At 44.5% G+C, this 19,221-nt stretch overlaps 1 protein-coding gene across 7 annotated transcripts in view; it reads right to left on the reverse strand.

The window, feature by feature from the left end:
* LLGL2 (LLGL scribble cell polarity complex component 2) overlaps positions 1–19,221 on the reverse strand; it is a 2,451,001-nt gene that overhangs the window by 1,975,422 nt on the left and 456,358 nt on the right. For all 7 annotated transcript variants that reach the window (XM_044084955.1, XM_044084956.1, XM_044084957.1 and 4 more), the window contains exon 5: positions 11,554–11,672. In XM_044084955.1, coding sequence (XP_043940890.1) covers positions 11,554–11,672 — 119 coding nt within the window. The remainder of the gene's footprint in view (positions 1–11,553; positions 11,673–19,221) is intronic.

Consider the following 19,221-nt stretch of genomic DNA (forward strand, 5'->3'; position numbering starts at 1 on the left):
CAAGAATGCAATCATATGTGTCTACTTGGTAAAACAACTGGTTCTGAATGCTATACACATGTACAGCTATCAGTTTTGTTAGGACTCAGGTTATGGAAATTATGATTTTTTTTCCATATTTTGGAAAATAACTTTGCAAGGGAGAATCTGAATGTGCTAATAACTCATTTTGAAGACAGTAATGCTGGTTCCAACATGGTAAAAGAATTGGGCCTGTATGTTGTACACATGTGCAGATATCAAAGTTTGTTTCAGACTTAGGTTATGGAAATTATGATTTTTTTTTCATATTTTGGTAAATAACTTTAGAAGGGAGAATCAGAATGTGCCAAGTAATACCTCATTTTGAAGAGAGCATTGCTGGTTTCAACATGGTAAAAGAATTGTGAGTTTATGTTGTACACATGTGCAGATATCAACGTTTTGGAGTTCGTTTATGAAAATTGTGGGGGTTTTTTTTATATTTTGGTAAATAACTTTTGCAAGGGAGCATGTCAGTGTGCCTAGTAATATCTAATTTTGAAGACAGTGTTACTCCTTACAACATGGTAAAGAACTGTCTGTGCACTGTACACATCTATAGATATCAGTTTGTTTAATCTTGTAGGATTATGAAAATTATACATTTCCAATACTTCTCATTATTATGCCCATATCTTTGCAAGGGAGCATGGTGATCACACAAGTGATGCATCATTTTGTAGCGGACATTGAGATGCACAACTTCTAAATTGATATGTAGGCTCTGTCTGTTACAGATGATGAGATATGCTTTATCAATTATGAGAAATATTATATTAACCATGTTTCTGTGAATATCTCCACAAAGGAGCATCACACAGTAATGGTTAAGGTATAATTTTAAAGCTGACATTCATACTAACAAATTAAACACAAAATTGTATGGGTCTACATGGTACATTGACCAATATTGTGCTTTTCTTTTCCAAAAAGGTAAAAAATATGCACAATATCAACATCCCTTGCCAAATATTTAACAATGACTTTGATATGCACTATCAACATTTATACTGTTGGAAAGGTCAGTGTCTGCTGAACAACTTTCACCTTTACATTTTTAGTTTAGCGCCTATAGTTAGAGTTATGAACATTTGTTTTCTGTATGGTATTAGACATAGATTTTCTGAAAATGAGCTCAGGCTGCACTGTTGTTCCTATGGTGGAGTTAAGCAGGCAGCTTTTTCAGAGCTGCTCCGGAGTGAATGAGTTAAGTGGGTCAATGTGATGCTGCTGGACCCAAATAGAAAACCTCTTCCACTTACTTTTATAAATTTTCCTGGTAGAAGTCTTAAGGGACAAAATCAGAATCCTCTGGGCCGTGGAAGAAAGCCTGCATTGTCTAGCCATCATTGGAATTGCAGAAACTATGCGATTAATTTCAAGTTGTGAAGATCTGGGTGGAGTTGCCCTGAAGGGTGAGAGAGATCTGGAAAGGTTTCCAGCATCCACTGACAGTAAATCAGATGAGACCACAGGAAGGTGAACCAGACTTGACGAGGCCAAAAGGGAGTAACAAGGACCACTTTGCTCTTCAACCTGCATGCTTTCTGAAGAAATTTGGGGATCAGAGGAACAGTTGGGAATGCATAAAGTAGACCGGGGGGGGCCAAGCACAGACTACAGCATCTCTTGGTGTCTGTCCCTGTGGAGGGATCAGGGCAAAGTATCTGCTGCATTTACTGATGAAGGGAGAAGAGAAGAGATCACAGCAAGGTTGACTCCATCTGAGGGGAATACTGTTTGCCACTCACTGATTCAGACACCAGTCATGGGGCATCAATAACACTCTGCTGAGCCCATCCGTCAGCATGTTGTGCTCCCCCTGGAATGTGCGTTCCAACTAGAAAGTGGTTGGTAGAGAGAGACCACTACCACATTCTAACTGCTTCTCAACAAAGGGGGTAAGACCTAGTTCCATTTCGTTTGTTGAGATACCACACAACAAACGTTGTCAGTCTGAATCTCAATTGTACTTAGAGGAAGAAAAGTGTGAAGGGCTTGCAATGTTAGAATCACCATCCTCATCTCTAGGACAGTGATAAGAAAGTTGGTCTCCTGGGGAGTCCACGAACACTGAACTGTCAAGTCCCAGGTAACCTCCTACCCCAAATGGGAGGGGTCTGTGGTCAGCGTAGCAATGGTAGTGGGAAGAATGAATGGTTAACCTTGAACCAATTCAGGATCACGAAGCCAACACAAAAGAGAATTTCTACACACCCGAGAGTCTTATACAATGATTCACGGGTTGGTGCAGAAGGGACCACTGAACTGACAACATCCACTGCAGGACTCCCATGTGTAAGCAAGCTGTTGGCAATGTTATTGTTGCAGTCACAGAACCCAAAGCCTTGAGAACAAGATTTGTTGGAGGAACTGAAACCCCCAGCATTTGTCTTTTAAGTGTACTTATTGAAAGGATCTGTCTGGTGGAAGACAGGCCAGGATTTTGTCAGCATCCAAATAGGCTGATATAAAATCTAGCATTTGTTTGCACTGGTTGTAGATGAATGGGCCGATCCCAAAAGCCTCCAAAAACACAGACTCATCCAGGGTGGGGTTGGGGGCCAACCAGCCACCTCTCTAATAAAGGATTTCCAAAATGTTTCCAAAGGAGACGTCAGGTGGAGATCTAGGGGCCCCCGCCCCTTCATCTAAGTCAGTATTTGTCGTGAGACATTTCTCTGGGGAATCTAGTTGTCTCCTTTTGCACCTTTGGGCTTCAACAAGTGGAAAGGTCTGGCTGCCCTGGTGAAGTAAGGTATCCGACGCAGAGTTCAGGAGGGGAAGGGGTGGATCCGATACTGAAGGAGCCAGGAGTCTCCTAGGAGTGGGACAGGACACTCTCCACCATCTTGAAGGCTGAAGGACTCCCACAGTCTCAAGGAAGCTTCTACTGCCTGGACAGATCAGGAGCAGACTGTCCCTGGTCACCAGCAGCCCTTTGCTCCGAGGGAGGAGTCAGCACAGAGCTGTTGATTGCCGAGGCACTAAGGGGGAGCAACAGCTCTGAAAACTTCAGAGTCAAAGTCATCCCCCCAGACTAGAAGTCCAGGCTTTGGCTCCAAGAAGCACTCAGCCCCGATGCGGTCGGGACCTAGAGAGTTAAGGAAGCAATCGGACTCAAAGTAGTAAAGACCATCGGATAAGATGAACCAGCCCTCGTCACCAACGGATCCAGGAGCTCCGAAGCAGCAGGCTGAATCGGAGGAAGAGATACTACTTTGCAAGGAGAAGCTCTGCTTGCAGATCCCATAGGGGGACAGAGCTGGAATGACCCCCATCTGAATTTGTGTACGGAAAAATTTCCTCATCAGTCTGTAAACCTCATTCTCAGACAGGGTCCGAGAGGACCTGATAGAAGAAGACACGGAGGGTCTAGAATGATGTCTGGGAGAGGCATCCCGAGGGGACATACTTGGCAATGCAGTTTCTGGCTCTGATGAGACTACCAGAGCATGGGGCGGAGGGGTAGCTGCAGAGATTGGAGCCAAAGGACTCTACTCAGACATTCTCAGGGGCTTTTTGTGAGGCTCTAACAAACCTAAGACGCAGGAGTTCAGGGAAAATCTCTTAGGGTCCCTGGCCTCCTCTGACTTTTTCAGGGAGTTGAGCCTCTGAGACAAAAGGAATAGATGGAGAAGGAGGAATAAAATCCTTGAGGACTAGCTTGTTCCTTCTATCTGCAATAGTCCAGGGAAGGAAGGCCTTCAGATAGAGGAAGCCATCTGAAGGTGGGCAATACCTAGACAAATGCATTCCCTGTGGGTATCAGATAAAGGGATCTTGTGCCTGCACCCACAGAAAGTGTATTTTTTTAAAGCCAACAGGCCAGGCTTGTCAGATTTCTCCAACATGGTAAAGAGAAAGGAAATTGGAAAGAAAGGAAGACAAAGTAAAGGGCGCAATGAGACAAAGCAGCACAACCCCCCCCCAAAAAAAGTATTTAAATTAGGACAGAAAAGTTAGGGTAGGTTTATAAAAGAAGAAAAAAAAAGGCCAAAAGCCACTCAATACAGAAGAACAGTGCTTAGAAAACAACCCACGGATATCTAACCACACCACGATGCTTTGCTGATGACCGGCAAACAAGATCTGAGTTACCTGGGAGGAGCGAGGCAGTATGGGTACAGTATGAGAAGCTCTAGCATGGAAAAGTACAGTTTTGTACCTACCATAAATGTAGATGTTCGAGGATCCACATTGCTGCAGTCCTAACCATTGGGTAGTCCGCTGTCCAGTCGGCCCGAATACCAAAGTATAAGGCTGACGTCGGTCAAGGAGCATTAGACTGACGTCAGGACGTCAGGGTACTAATGCGCATGACCGACGTCATATCCTCAGTCTTTTCTTGCCCCAGATGTCAGAAGGCCCTAAAAAGACAAGGCCCAAACCAAAACACCAACAAAAACCCTGCACCAAACATATATACAATATATACAAATGCACAAGAATATAGCCTAACCCACACCACAACCCCTAAACACAGAGGGGAAGGAGGGAGGGTAAATTGGACTGCAGCAATGTGGATCCTCGAACATCTACATTTATGGTAGGTACAAAACTGTACTATGTTCTTCATTCCACATTGCTGCAGTCCTAACCATTGGGTAGAATCCCAAAGCAGAGGTAAGGGAGGCTGGCAAATCATAAGGAAGCAGGAGCTGTCAACATGCCTTGCAAAATAGCTGTGGCAAAACCAGCCCTAGATTTAGAGTAGAGAGGAAGGTGGTAATGCTTAGAGAAAGTATGTACTGAACTCCAAGTAGCTGCCTCCAAAATATCCTTAGTTGCCACCCCCCTGAGAAATGCTGTAGAAGTGGCAGTAGCCCTTGTGGAATGAGGCCTAATCGCAGCGGGAATCTCCTTGCCATGATGGGAATAACAAAATGAAATGCAAAACCCAATCCACTTAGAAATAGTTTGCTTAGACACAGGCTTGCCCTGAGAAGTCAAGGCAAAAGAAACAAACAACTGCTGAGACTGCCTGAAATCCTTAGTCCTGCTTAAATAATAACGTAACTGCCTATGTACATCTAAAGTGTGCAAAATCTTTTCTCCCTTGTTTTGGGGATCTGCATAGAAAGTAGGCAAATGAATAGTTTGGTTTAAAGCCACACTAGAAACCACCTTAGGCATAAAGGAAGGATTAGTGCGTAATGATACTCTATCCTTATGGAAAATCAAAGGGCTCTACTGCCATAAGGGCCTGCAACTCAGAAACCCTTCTTGCAGAAGTAATGGCCAACAAAAAGCAGTCTTCCATGACAAGTATTTTAACTCAGCAGTAGCCGCAGGCTCAAAAGGTTGTAGAGTAAGTTTTCCAACACAAAATTGAGATCCCAAGCAGGAGTAGGAGCTCCACGTGGGGTCTTATATTCTTTGCCCCTAAGAAACTGCTTGAACAAAGGATGTGAAAACAATGGTGGGTCACAATCATAGTGAGCTGAAATTGCTGCAGCATGAATTTTAATGGAAGAGAAGGACAAACCTTTGTCCAATAACTCAGTAAGATATTGAAGAGCCACACTCAAATTAGGCTCAGAAATCTCCAAATTCTTTGCTGCACTCCAAAATAAAAATCTCTTCCATTTTTCTGCGTACACTTTCCTTGTACTAGGTCTTCTGGCTTCCATAATCACATTTAAAACTTGTTGAGGAAGTTGAGACCTGCTGTGTTTCAAAACAGAATATGCCAGGCTGTTAGATGAAGAGATTGAAGCTTGACATTGAGCAGGTGACCGTCCCTCTGAGATAACAGGTGTGGAATCAATGGTAAAGGCCATGGAGGCTTCCTTACCAGACTCCTTAGAAGTGGGTACCAGTGTTGCCGAGGCCAATCTGGAGCTATTAAAATCATCCTTGGCTTGTCTTGTCTGATCTTTAGGAGCACCTTTGGGAGAAGAGGGAGAGGTGGAAAGGCATACACATGAAGATTTTTCCAACTGAAAGAAAGAGCGTCCACTTTCCAAGCTGTGTGATGAAACCCTTTGTGCAAAACTTTGGCAGCTGGTGGTTTAGTGGAGAAGCGAACAGATCTATGTCTGGAGTTCCCATGACACTGTCAATTTCTGAAATACATGAAGATCCAGTTTCCACTCGTGGGGATCCATGATTTGCCTGCTTAACACATCTGCTAAGGAGTTCTGTGCTCGGCAGAAACCTTGCTTGAAGAGTTAGTTGCAAGCTGAGCGCAGTCTCCCATAAAATCATTGCTTGCCTGCATAGAGGATAAGAATGTGTTCCCCCTTGTTTGTTGATGTACCACATGACAGTTGTGTTGTCTGTTAGAATCAACACCTGCCCAGGAAGAAGTAACTCCTTGAAAGCCATTAATGCAAACTGAACTGCTAACATCTCCTTCATATTGATATGTAGATGCTGTAGTCTGGCAGGCCACTTGTCTTGTATCCACTTTCCATTTAGATGAGCTCCCCAAGCAATGTCCGAGGCATCTGTCGTTAAAATCTGACTCGCCTCCGGTCGGGTCACAGAGAGTCCCTTGTTTAGGTGACATGCCTGAGCCCACCACAAAAATTCTTTTTGAATGCAAGGTATTATTTGAATGACAGTGTCCAAATCCTGGCAGTGCTGTGTCCACACATTTTGAGATACCATTGCAGCTTCCTCATATGCAGTTTGGCATTGGGAAGCACCAGAATACAAGATGCCATGAACCCTAAGGCTTGAAGGACTGTCCTTGCAGTCAGCCCGGACGGAAGAGATAGTTGATGGAAGTAACTGGAAAGATTCTTTTGTTTGTCCGGGGTTAAAAAGGCCATCTGGGCTGCTGTATTCAGTCTCACACCCAGAAAGCACATGTCTTGAGAGGGTACTAGACTGGACTTTATTTCGTTCACAGAATACCCTAGGCATCTTAGCACTGCTATGACATATTCCAGATGCTGTAGAAGGTCTTCCTTTTCTTGAGCCAGAATCAGGCAGTCGTCCAAGTAAGGATAGATTTGAATTCCTTTCAGCCTGAAGTAAGCTATCACTGGAGCCAGAACCTTTGTGAATACTCTGGGCGCAGTAGATAAGCCAAAGGGCAATGCAGAGAACTGATAATGAGAATTTCCAGCTCGAAAACGCAGATACTTCCTGCAACTTAGTCTTATAGGCACATGAAGGTAAGCTTCCTTGAGATGTAAAGTTACCATCCAATGATCTTTGCCCAGCAGAGGTAAAAGCTGTTGTAACGTCAACATCTTGAACTTGGGAATGTCCAGATAAGTGTTGAGGATAGATAAATCCAAAATTGGTCTCCACGTGTTCCCCTTCTTTGGAACTAGGAACAGGCGAGAATAAAATCCTAGGCCCCTTTCTGGTACAGGGACTGGCTGGATAGCCCCTATTTGGAGTAACAAAGAAATTTGCTTGTGAGCCTCTTTCCTTTGTGGAGGGGAACGTCTGGCATGCCTTTGAAAGGAGGCAAGGTATGGAAATAAAACCTGTAACCGTGGTGAATGATATCCAACACCCATCTGTCTTGAGTGATTAAATCCCAATTTTCTTTGAAAAGAGACAGTCTTCCTCCCAAAGGAGCTGCCAGGCGAGAATCTACTGGCAGCTGAAAAGGCAGGTCATTGGGTCTGTTTACGAAAGGACTGACCCTGCCCTCACCAGAAGGCTGAGCAGGTGAACCCCTGTTCTAGGCCTAAACGAACCTTGAGCCCTGCCCCTACCACGTCTAGACCTACCGCTAGACTGGGAACCATAAGCAGGATATGTCCATCCCTTAGTAGGCCAATTTCTACTAAACTTGGTGGCTGCACCTGCAAAAATCTTTAACAGTTTGCATAGACTTAGCTTTGTCCTCCATTTTCTTTAAAACTGCTTCCACAGGCGAACCAAATAACACATCAGACTGTAAAGGAGCATCCAAAATCCTAGACTTAACATGTTCTGCTAAATTCTGATCCCTCAACCAGGCATGCCTGCGAAGAACAGAACTAGTGGCAGCCACCCTCGAGGAGGCCTGCACAGCATCAAAACCACATTGCAAAGAATGCTTACCCACTTGTTCAGACACATGAACTAAATCCAGCAACTCTTTACACTCTATACCTTCCGCCAAAGCATCCACCTTAGATTTCAATTGTGAAAGGAGATAATTTTGATATTTTAGCATGTGAAACTGACAATTCAACGCTCTCATGGCTAAAGTGGAAGAAGTATACACTTTCTTTCCCCACCTATCCAAAGCCCTTGCCTCTTTATCAGTGGGAACAGGATTTTTAACAACAGAGGCCTTAACACCCTTAGGCCCCTGAGAAACAGTTTCCGGGTCTGCCCTAGGACTCTTAAACAGATACTTATGAGCTTCAGGCACCCTATAGTACCTATCAGGCTTAACAGGGGCAGGAGGCAAAGAATCAGGGTTCAGGAAGCCTCTGCAAAACATCTTCCACCACATTCAACACAGGAGGTATAGCTAAGGGCCTATGCTGGGGTAAAAATAAGAATTCCCTAAGCCTTTTCCTGGAATCAGAGTAATCTTGGCCTTCCCATTTAAAGTGCTCCCTCATGGAATGCAGAGTCTCTGAAAATGAGAAATCCTCAGGAGGAGAAGCTGTAGGAGTGGAATCATCCACATCAGAATCAGAATAAGGAGGATACTCCTGCAAGTCTTCCACAGAAGACTGAGAAGCCTCTGAACACCGTTCAAAACTCTCAAACTCCGGTTCCACCCAAGGCCTCTTATCAGGAGGGGGCATAGAGCCTCTAATCATAGTAATTAAATCTTCTGCCATTTTAAGCATATGTTTCTTAGGCACAGAACCTGAAGTGCTAGGAGAAGCCCCCACTGAAGCTGAACTTGGCCTACCTCTCAAAGAAGTTTTGGAAACAGTAGGAGAAGCTCTAACTACCTTGGGAAGAGCAGTTACCTGAGAAGCCCCCTCAGCCTGGCCTACCTCCTGAGAGGGCACATCCTGTAACAGTAAAGTCTCTGCCTGAGACTCCAAAGAAACTCCTGGCAAAACCTCTGGCTCCACTGAGCCCTCTAAAGAACCGACGTCCGGGACTGCCGGTTCATCAACCCTAGGCTTTGCTGTTTTGTCCTTGCGCTTTTTGGAAGCGGCGGAGCATCCGGCGGCATTTTGTAATTACACCGCTTCCCAAACACTAACCTGGCACAGTCTAACCTCCTCTTAATAGTGCGTTTGTTAAATCTAGCACAAGGCGGCAACCAACAACGTCGTGCTCAGGCCCTAAACAAGGTATACACAAAGTATGGTAATCCCTATGAGGTATCTGTTTCCCACAAGAAATACAGTTATTCACTTTTTCTGACATCCGGTTAAATACTGAGGCAAGAAAAAACCAAAATGTTCCCCAACGGGGTACTTAGCCAACTTTGATTCGGTCTGAAACTCCGACTTCGGAAATATTTCAGAACGCCAACCTGCACTCGCAAAACTGCTTCTGCATCGGACCATGCGGCAAAAAAGACTGAGGATATGACGTCGGTCATGCGCATTAGTACCCTGACGTCCTGACGTCAGTCTAATGCGCCTTGACCGACGTCAGCCTTATACTTTGGTATTCGGGCCGACTGGACAGCGGACTACCCAATGATTAGGACTGCAGCAATGTGGAATGAAGAACATCCTTAGCTTGCTAACGGTCGAGTAACTTCCAAGGTCAGAACAAAGACCACAGGTTTGATGAAGACTGAACAGACATGAGACCTTCAGATAAAACATTCCTCATAGTTTCTTCTGACAAATTGTTAAAGTAACATATGAGCCTGACAATTTAAAATTCTGAAAATCAAAGTTACAGAAGTATACACATTTTTCCCCCATACATATCAAAAATATTCCCATCCTTATCAGAAAGAGTAGGATTAGAATTAACCAAGTGTTTAGCCGGAGTGGGATCAACTAAAGTTATAGCTGCAGGGTTAGGTTTAGGAATAATGTATAGAATTTTAAGTGAGTAACTTTATACAACCTTTCTGTCTTTTTAGGGGCAGCTGGCTAACTATCAGGAAAACTGCAGGCAGTAGCACACACATCCTCTAACGCAGACAGAGCAGGAGGAATGGGTGTAGGTTCTGGAAAATCCTTAATTCAAAGCATTTACTGAGTGACTGAGGAACCTCAGCATTCTCCCACTGAAAACACCGGCACAGCCTAGCAAAAAATCACTGATGAAGAGAACCCCCACAGGAAGAATCAAAAATTGAGCACTCCTTGGAGTCGAGTCAGAAATCTGAAAGAAAAAAACCTGCATTTTCCTGTTCAGATTCAGAATTTTGAATCTCTTCAGGAAAAGAAGAATCCCCTTTCCTTTTACCAGAAACTTTACAAGCACTGATAGCCTGAAATAAACCCTGAGCCAGATCCAGTACTCCTATCCAAAGAAATGTGAAAGGAAGTAGACACGTGCTCTATTTCTTTTTGACAGGAAAAATGGAGCCAACCATGTTACTAGTGGTGCAGCTGCTTCCCCAGTGATGGGCATAGCATTCTTACACAACAGGGAAACCTTCCCTGCTCCCTCTCCAAAGACTGATAAAGAGTGGCTCTCCCTTCCCCACTGAAGAGACTCCAACAGTAGCAGGGGATGTGGATAACCCCCGACCATAGTGGCTTGTAGGTGCTAAAGCAGAGGTATTCAAGGCAAAAGATGAGTGATCTGAAATTCAACAAATGGCCACAGTAGAGTCACAAACTAGTGGCTCGTGCAAACTGTTAGCCTGCCTGTGGTGGCAACAGCTATTTAATTTTTGATTTTTTTCTAGCTAGAAGGAAGGACTGACCTTGTTACCAGTAGTCTGGCCCATGGTTAAGCCAAAAATGTGCCTCTTGCATAGGGAAGGGAAACAGAAATGAGTAAACACACTACCAGTCCACAACTTTAAAAGCACTTTAACACACTATGCCACCCCTACAAAACACAAATAAACTAAAAAAATAAATTTCTCCACAGAAAAAAATATTTTCATTTACTTTACACTACTTTCAACCTGACAAGAAAAAAACAAGTGCTCCATTTACAAGTATGTTATAGTTTTGAGATGGTCCATTAAAAACAAAACACTCCTAGCTTTAAAAAAACTTTCCTGAAAGGAAAGTAATAAAACATCAAAAAAAAATTTAAGAAAATGGAAGTTTTTTTCCTCTAAAGGGAACCTATCTGCCCAGCAAAAGAAAGAAGAAGCCAGATGTTGATCCTCAAAAGCCTCAGAAGTGTATACTCTTCTATAGTAGTAAAGCTCTAAAGGGCTTCACATCCAAACTTCTTTTAGTCAGCTCAGCTCGAGCTGCATGATGGTTTGGGCACATAGAAGGTGCCTCGAAGCTTTAGAAGCTGGCCGGCTATTATATCCTTGACAGGATATACCCATTCAGCTACAGCAACTGTGCAATGATCAATATGATGAACATACAGAAGACTTAAGTGTTATGAGCTAGCTGCATTTATCAGGAAAAAAGTGCAATGGAATACACATTTTATTTTTCCATAAAAGAAAATCCACTTATACTTGCTTGTCTATGTTCACATCTAGATTATTTTTGTCATTACCCTGGTTGCCCCTTCAATTTGAATTCCTTCTCCTCCTCTTCTAGAATGGTTAGCCCTTCATGTTGTTTCAGTGACCATAGGTGCAAACTGTTGTCATCCAGCAAAGTGATTAACTGGCCCTAATAATGAAAGGGGGGAAAAAAAAAACAGTCAAGATTGGTAATTCAAACCACAGAGCAGGAAGTAAAACCTAAACATCTGCATGCAAGGTAATCACCACATTGTGAAACTTCAAATGATGTATAAGACAATTCCCCACCACCCACACAAACATTCAAAATTTATACTCACACAGTTCTCAATCCAGCTCTTCTATTACAAAGAAAATAATCTTATAAAAATATGAACATCTAGTTTTAAAAAGTTGCACTTCACAAAATGCGAACTTCACCCAGAGTACTTTTTCAATTTATTTCAGGAACAAAACAAGACAAGCAATCACTGGGACCATATGACACCTAAGCCAGACACTCCTTTAAGCAGACATACAGAAGCTCAGGCCTCCTTTTCAAACATTTAATACTGCTCACCTACAAAATCAAGGTCATACATAACCCATGGTGTAAATTGGAGTTTGCTCATGCAGGCAAAGTAGGTAATTTGCTTGACCTGTATTGGTAATAATCCATAGGCTAGGAATATGCTGCATTAGAAACTTATACCTCCAGCAAATCTGGTTAATCTGTTGGCATAAATTTACGTCCATAGTACAGAACCTTAGAGTTTTTTTTTTTTTTATATTAAAGTTTAGAAGAAACAGGGGTCAAATATGGTTGGGTCTTTCAATTTTTTTAAATACCTTTACTAATTTATCACGCAAGACGTAGGCAAACATACATCAACAGAAGAGGAAAAAAGTTATGTACTCACCATAACATTCCATATGTGTTGTCCATTTTCATTCTTCCTCAATTGTTGGGTTCAGATCAGAGACTTGTTTCTGACTCTGCAGCTTCTACCAGATCATCGGATCCAAAACTCTCAAGCTCCTCCCTTTACCCAGCAATGCCTGCCAACCTAACATACCTCAGATCAAGTTTTTTGCCCCAAGATATAAAGGGACAACCTGTTAAAGAAATTAACAAAGCAGAAAGAATAGGGAAGCTGGAACTAAAGCAGAGATTTCTGTAAAACTCAGACTTTTCACAAGCAAGAAATGGGGGCAGGTGGGCAGGAAGGTGAGGAAGAATGAAAATGGACAACAAAGATGGAACGTTATGGCGAGTACGTAACTTATGTGATGATGTCCTTTTCATTCATTCCTCAACTGATGGGACAAAGTCCCCAGCTACTGCAGCCCTAGGTGGCCCTCGTGTAAGGATATTCTGGAGTACTGCAAAGCCAAAGGGTGCTCTGTTCCTGGAAAACAAATCTAATTTGTAATGAGGAATAAAAGTATGAGAATGAGTCCAAGTTCAAGCTGCACAAATGTCATCTAAGGACGCCCTTAATCAAAAGGCTGAAGAGATCACCACAGACCTTGTGGAGTGAACTCAAGGAGTCTTACACAAGGATGATTTTTTTTTTTTTTAACCATAGACAAAGAAGATATATTCAATTAACCATCTGAACAATGTAAATTTGGAAACTGGTTTGCTCAGTCTGTTAGGAGAGAAGGAAAGGAACAACTGATTGGTTCTATGGAGATAAAAGCAAAGTTGTATATGCACATCCAACAGATGTAGCATATGCTCTCTTACTTGAAAAGTTTGAAAAGAAAACTAGTAGATTAATGAATTCAGAAGCTCCCTTATTCACGAAAGGTGGGTTGGTCCACAAAGATACCCTGTCGTTGTGAAAAACCAAATAAGGAGGTTTAGAAGATCGTGTCTGGAGTTCAGATACTCATCTAACTGATGTGATGGCGACCAGAAAAAAGTTTTTTCAAGAAAAAAAAATTTACATCTACCCTGGCTGACGGTTCAAAGAGTGTCTGTGTTAAGGCATGAAACATAATAGTTAAATACCAATGAGGAGTAAGATCCTTTAACTGATGTCCAAGTAAAGAGGCTCCTTTGAGAAAGGCTTTACAAAGTTTAGAAGAACCTAAGGCAGAGTTATTTTCGCCCAGGTGGAAAACAGAAATGGCAGCCGACTGAACTTTAATAGTTGAAAAACTAACCTCTTCATTGAAAACTGAAGCTAAGAATTCAGGGATGGATGGCAGAAGTGCTGAAAAGGAATCAAAGTCTTTAAGAGCCCAGAAATCAAACACCTCTTCCATTTACTTTTATAAATCCTTCTAGTAGAAGCTTACTGAGAAGATAACATCACTGACCAAGGAGGAGAGACTGGGCTGCCTAGCAATCAATGGAATTGGAAAAACCATGCAGTTAGTTGGAGGCCTTTTAAGTCTGGATGAGTCATACCTATCAGATGAGACAGGAGTTCTGTAGTGAGATCCAGTATCTAGGCCGGAAGTAGAAGGTGCGGGCCAGAGGAAAGGGAACCAAATCTGAAGACGTCACAATAGTAAAATGAGGATAACTGTGCTCTTCAACTGGAATGCTTTCTGCAGAAAGTTGGGGATAAGAGGTAACTGTGGGTAAGCATAAAGAAGAGTGGAGGGCCAATAGTGGACTAGAGCATCTCGCAGTGAAGCCCCCATTGGAGGGATCAGGGTAAAGAACCTGCTGCACTTGCGTTTGAGGGGAGAAGCAAATAGATCGCAGCATGGTTGGCCCCATTGACAGAAAATCCTCTGCCACTTTCCCATTGCGGGACCACTCTCAGAATCAGAACAGACCTGCTTAGTTTGTTCACAATCACATTGTATTTCTCTGGAATGAGAAGTTATGTGCTTACCATAACGTTCCATGTTAGTTGTCTTCTCGCCTTCCTTCTTGCTGGATGGGTTCGGAGCCGAACCTCGGCTCCGACTCGGCCTAATACTAAAGCTCGAGAGCTATTTTTACCGGCTCGAGGCTATGCTATGTCCCATAATGCTAGGCGTCATATACCCAGACCACGTTTGATAGCTAACACTATGGACATATACGTCCCCACCACAAGAGAGAATAATCCACCTAATCATAGATACAAAATGGAGATTATATATATATAGATATATCTATATATATCTACATCTCTCTCTCTATATATAGATATATATATATATATATATATATATATATATATATATATATCTATCTATAGCTATCTATATCTATCTATCTATATATATATATATATATATATATATATATATATATATATATATATATATATATATACCCTTCTAGGGTAAAGGAGCTAGCTGGGGATATAGCTGAGGTGGCAATAACTCTCACAAGGTACTCTAGATCTTCCCAGGCTAGGGGGATGGGCGGTGGGATGCAAGAGGGAAGGCGAGAAGAAGACAACTAACATAGAACGTTATGGTAAGTACATAACTTCTCAATGTTAAGTTGTCAATCTCGCCTTCATTCTTGCTGGATGGGACAGCGTCTCTAGCACCCAAGTCCTGGGTGGCTCAATGGAACAAACTCGAGTACAGTGGAACCAAAATCAGCCCGACTTCTGGAGGCCATATCGAGCTTGTAATGAGAAATGAAGGTATGAAGAGAGGCCCAAGTGGCCGCTGTGCAAATGGAATCCATCGACAATTTTGCCTGAAAGGCTATTGAAGAAGCTAAAACTCTGGTTGATTGGGCTCTAGGCTTAGTAGGAAGTTCCCTGCTCCTCAACTGGTAGACCAACATAAGACAGGACAACCACCTGGACAAGGTTACCTTAGAGACTGGTTGGCCCCGTTTCCCTTCCGCATAAGACAGGAAGAGCTGGTTTGATTTTCTCATCTGCTTAGTTCTATCCAGGTAGAAGCGTAATTGGCGGTGAACATCCAAACAATGTAACTTTTGTTCAGCTCTATTGGTATAATTTGGGAAGAAGACTGGAAGATCTATGGTCTGATTCAGATTTTTCTCTGAGATTATTTTGGGTAAAAAAGATGGATTAGTCCTAAGTGACACTCTGTCTTTGTGAAAAACAAGATAAGGAGGGCGAACGCAAAGGGCTTGAAGTTCCGAAACCCGTCTTGCTGAGGTGATGGCTACTAAGAAGAGTGTTTTCCACAAGAGCAACTTTAACGAACAAGAAGCCGCTGGCTCAAAGGGAGGAAGAATTAAAGAAGACAGAACCAAATTTAAGTCCCATGGTGGGGGAGGGTCCTTAACCGGGGGCCTAAGCAAAAGGGTTCCTTTTAAAAAGACTTTGCAAAGTTTGTGGGACATGATGCTGGTCTCTGACAAGCCAACGTGGACATTTGCAATAGCTGCCAGTTGAACTCTGATGGTGGCTGGGGAGGAGCCCAATCGAAAGAGTTCTGCTAGAAACTCTAGAACTGTCTGGACAGGAGCCGTAAAGGGGTCCACGTGTTTTTCCCCTGCCCAGACAGAGAAATGCTTCCATTTGCTAGCATAAGTCTTTCTGGTAGTAGACTTGTGAGAAGCGAGGATAATGTCACGAACTGACTGAGAGATTAAAGGAAGCCTGGCTAGGGTTGGAAGTGGAGCAACAAAGCTGTGAGGTTGAGAGATTGAAGGGATTGATGCAGCCCACCCGATTGATGGGTCAGAAGATCTGGCACTGGGTCCAGATGCCAGGGCTGCTCCAGTAGATGGCGTTGCAGGAACGGAAACCAAATTTGTCAAGGCCAGTAAGGGGCAATGAGGATCATCCTGGCTCTCAAGGCAGTCGCTTTCTGGACTAATCGAGTAATCAAGGGAAAGGGGGGGAATGCATACAGAAGACCCCGGGGCCAATCGTGAACTAGAGCGTCTCTGGGGGGTAGACCTGGGAGAGGGAAGAGGGTGAAGAAGTCTAGGCACTTGCTGTTTAGAGGTGTTGCAAAAAGGTCGCAGCAAGCAAGGCTGACCCCACCTTCTGAAAATTCTTTCCGCTGCTATCTGGTTGAGAGACCACTCGTGATGCATGAGAATGGCTCTGCTCAGTCTGTCCGCTATGACGTTTGACTTCCCGGGAATATGCGTTGCTACCAGAAACCATTGAGAAGAGATTGCCCATTGCCAAAGTCTGAGTGCTTCTTGACATAGGGGGTAGGATCTGGTTCCACCCTGCTTGTTGATGTACCACACTACAGACATATTGTCTGTTTGAATTGCAATAGTCCCGGTGGGTAGAGAGTCGTGAAGGGCCTGCAACGCTAAAAGTACCGCTCTCATTTCCAAGACATTTATGTGCAAGTGGCATTCAAAGGGATGCCATGTGCCCTGGACTGTCCCTGCCCCGAAAATGCCCCCACCCCACCCGATCAGGGAGGCATCCGTTGTCACAGTGGCAACAGGAGGAGGAAGGACCACAGGTCTGCCCTGGAGTACCTGAGGGGAGACCGTCCACCAAGAAAGGTGTCTTTTGCATGACTGAGTGATTAGAATGGTGTGTGACATGGAGAGCTGCTGAAAGGACCACTGGGAAAATAGCATCCACTGCAGGATCCGCATATGAAAATGCGCTAGGGGGAGTAAAGTGATTGCTGCTGCCATGAGACCAAGTGTTTTTAGTACAAATCTGGCTTGGACTCTGCTCTCCTGTAATAGTATCTGAACATAGTTGCGAATGTCTGAAACTGTGTAGGTAGTTTTGCTGAGAGCTCCACTGTGTTTAAAACGGCGCCTATGAAGATAATAGACTGACAAGGGGACAATGCAGACTTTTCAAAATTTACAGAGATACCTAGCGAGTTGCACGTTTGTACAGTGTAATCTCTGGATTGGAGTAGTTGGTGCCTGGTGGTGGCAGTAAGGAGCCAGTCTGAATATGGAAACACCTGGAATCCTTGTCGTCTCAGGTGAGCCGCAACCACTGCCATGCATTTGGTAAACACCCTGGGGGCTGTGGTGAGGCCAAAGGGCAGGGCTCTGAACTGGTAGTGACTGGCTCCCAGCCAGAAGCGGAGAAACCTTCTGGAGCGCCTGTTCATCTTGATATGGTAGTACGCATCCTGAAGGTCTATAGAGCACATCCAATTGTCCTGACCCAGAAAGGGTAGAATGGACTGTAGCGTGACCACCCGGAACTTCGTTCTTTGAACAGACTTGTTCAGCCTGCTGAGATCCAAAATAGGTCTCCAGTCCCCTGTCTTTTTTGGTATCAAAAAGAACTTGGTAGATTCCGGATCCTTGTTGGCCTGCTGGGACTGGCTGGATGGCCCTTTTTCTTAGCAGCTTTGAAATTTCTAGTGCTGCTCGATTTCTCAGACAGGGTGGAACGTCTGGAAGGGGCCCTTTTAGCTGATGTGGGGTGTGAATAAAGGGAATTTTGTAACCCTCGGATATGATCGACCGTATCCATTTGTCTTGCGTGAGGGAATGCCAGGCTTCTGGGTACAGTGATAGTCTTCCCCCGACTGCCTCCAAAGGTGGACAGTCGGGCAGCTCCTCAGGGGTGCTGGAAGAGTTTGTCAGAGAAAGATTCTCTGCTACCCTAATCTTGCAGACCCCCCTGCCCCTAGGGCAACGCCTGTTATTGTTCCCTCCTCTGCCTCTGGAGGGAAGCTCGCCACGTGCGTCAGGCAGTACTCCCTGGGGTTTCCGGAACCACATTTTTCCACCCTTTTGACCCTTAGGGTATGGTCTAGAAGGGGTGGAAAAACGGACTCCCACGGCAGAGAGAGTCTTGCCTTCCTGCTCGCACCTGGCCAATGTATCCTTCACTTGAGGTCCAAACAAAGCAGAACTGTCAAAGGGGGTGTTAGTGAAGGACGCCTTGAAGGGGTCAGCAAAGTTGCATAGCCGCATCCAGGCGTGTCTCCTTAGAGCAACGCCCGTGCCTGCAGCCCTACTCGCTCCATCTGCAGCATAAGAAATGAGCCGCATGGAGGAGTTCACAATAGAGTTCAGGGTCCCCAGCTGGGAGTTGATCTTTTCCTGAGATCCTGCAGCTGATGGGTCCTGTAAGGTATCACCTAGTTCTTTGAGAAGGTCTCTCTGAAGACGGGTGAAATGGCACAAATAATTCAGCGAACGCATGGTGAAGGTCGCTGAAGAAAACATCCGCTTGCCGTACCTATCCCATAGTCCTAGATTCCTTATTAGGAGGATGGACAGGAACTGAAGGGTCAGCCAACTCCTTTTTAGTGGCCGCCGCCACCACCATGGCATCAACGGGGACGCCCTTAGTGAGAAACTGCTTGTCTGAAGGGGCTGTTATAAATTTTGTGGGCCTCCGTGGAGTTGGTTCCATAGTATCCGGAGCCGTCCATGCCTTCCGAGCCACCACCTCCATGAGTGGGTCGAAAGGCAGGGACACCCAGGAGGTGGAAAGGCGAGAACCAAACGCATCCAGGTACACAAACTCGTCCTCGGAAGGGATGATGGCAGACCAGTTCCCCCTCTGTTTAAGTATCTCTAGAATGTCAGAAAATGAGACATCCTCAGAGGGGGACCTTGAGGACCCTTCCAAATCATCCAGGTCGGTGTCAGATGTCACTGACTCCGGGGAGTCCACATGCTTCCTCTTACAGGTCCTCTTCCGAGGGGGCTCCCCCACAGGATCAGGGGAGGCCTCAGAAGAGGAGGATACGCCCAATGGGGCGACCTGGAGCATTGGTTCTCCATGCTTGGGTTCGGGAGGGTAGGCAGAGGCCGAAGCATGCATCATGGAAGGAAGGGCCGATGGGGCCGACCGTGGTGCCGGTATAGGAGCCAG

The sequence above is a fragment of the Protopterus annectens genome, chromosome 10.part0 (genome assembly GCF_019279795.1).
Source record: "Protopterus annectens isolate FY-2018-M chromosome 10.part0, PAN1.0, whole genome shotgun sequence".
In the NCBI taxonomy this organism is placed as follows: domain Eukaryota; kingdom Metazoa; phylum Chordata; order Ceratodontiformes; family Protopteridae; genus Protopterus; species Protopterus annectens.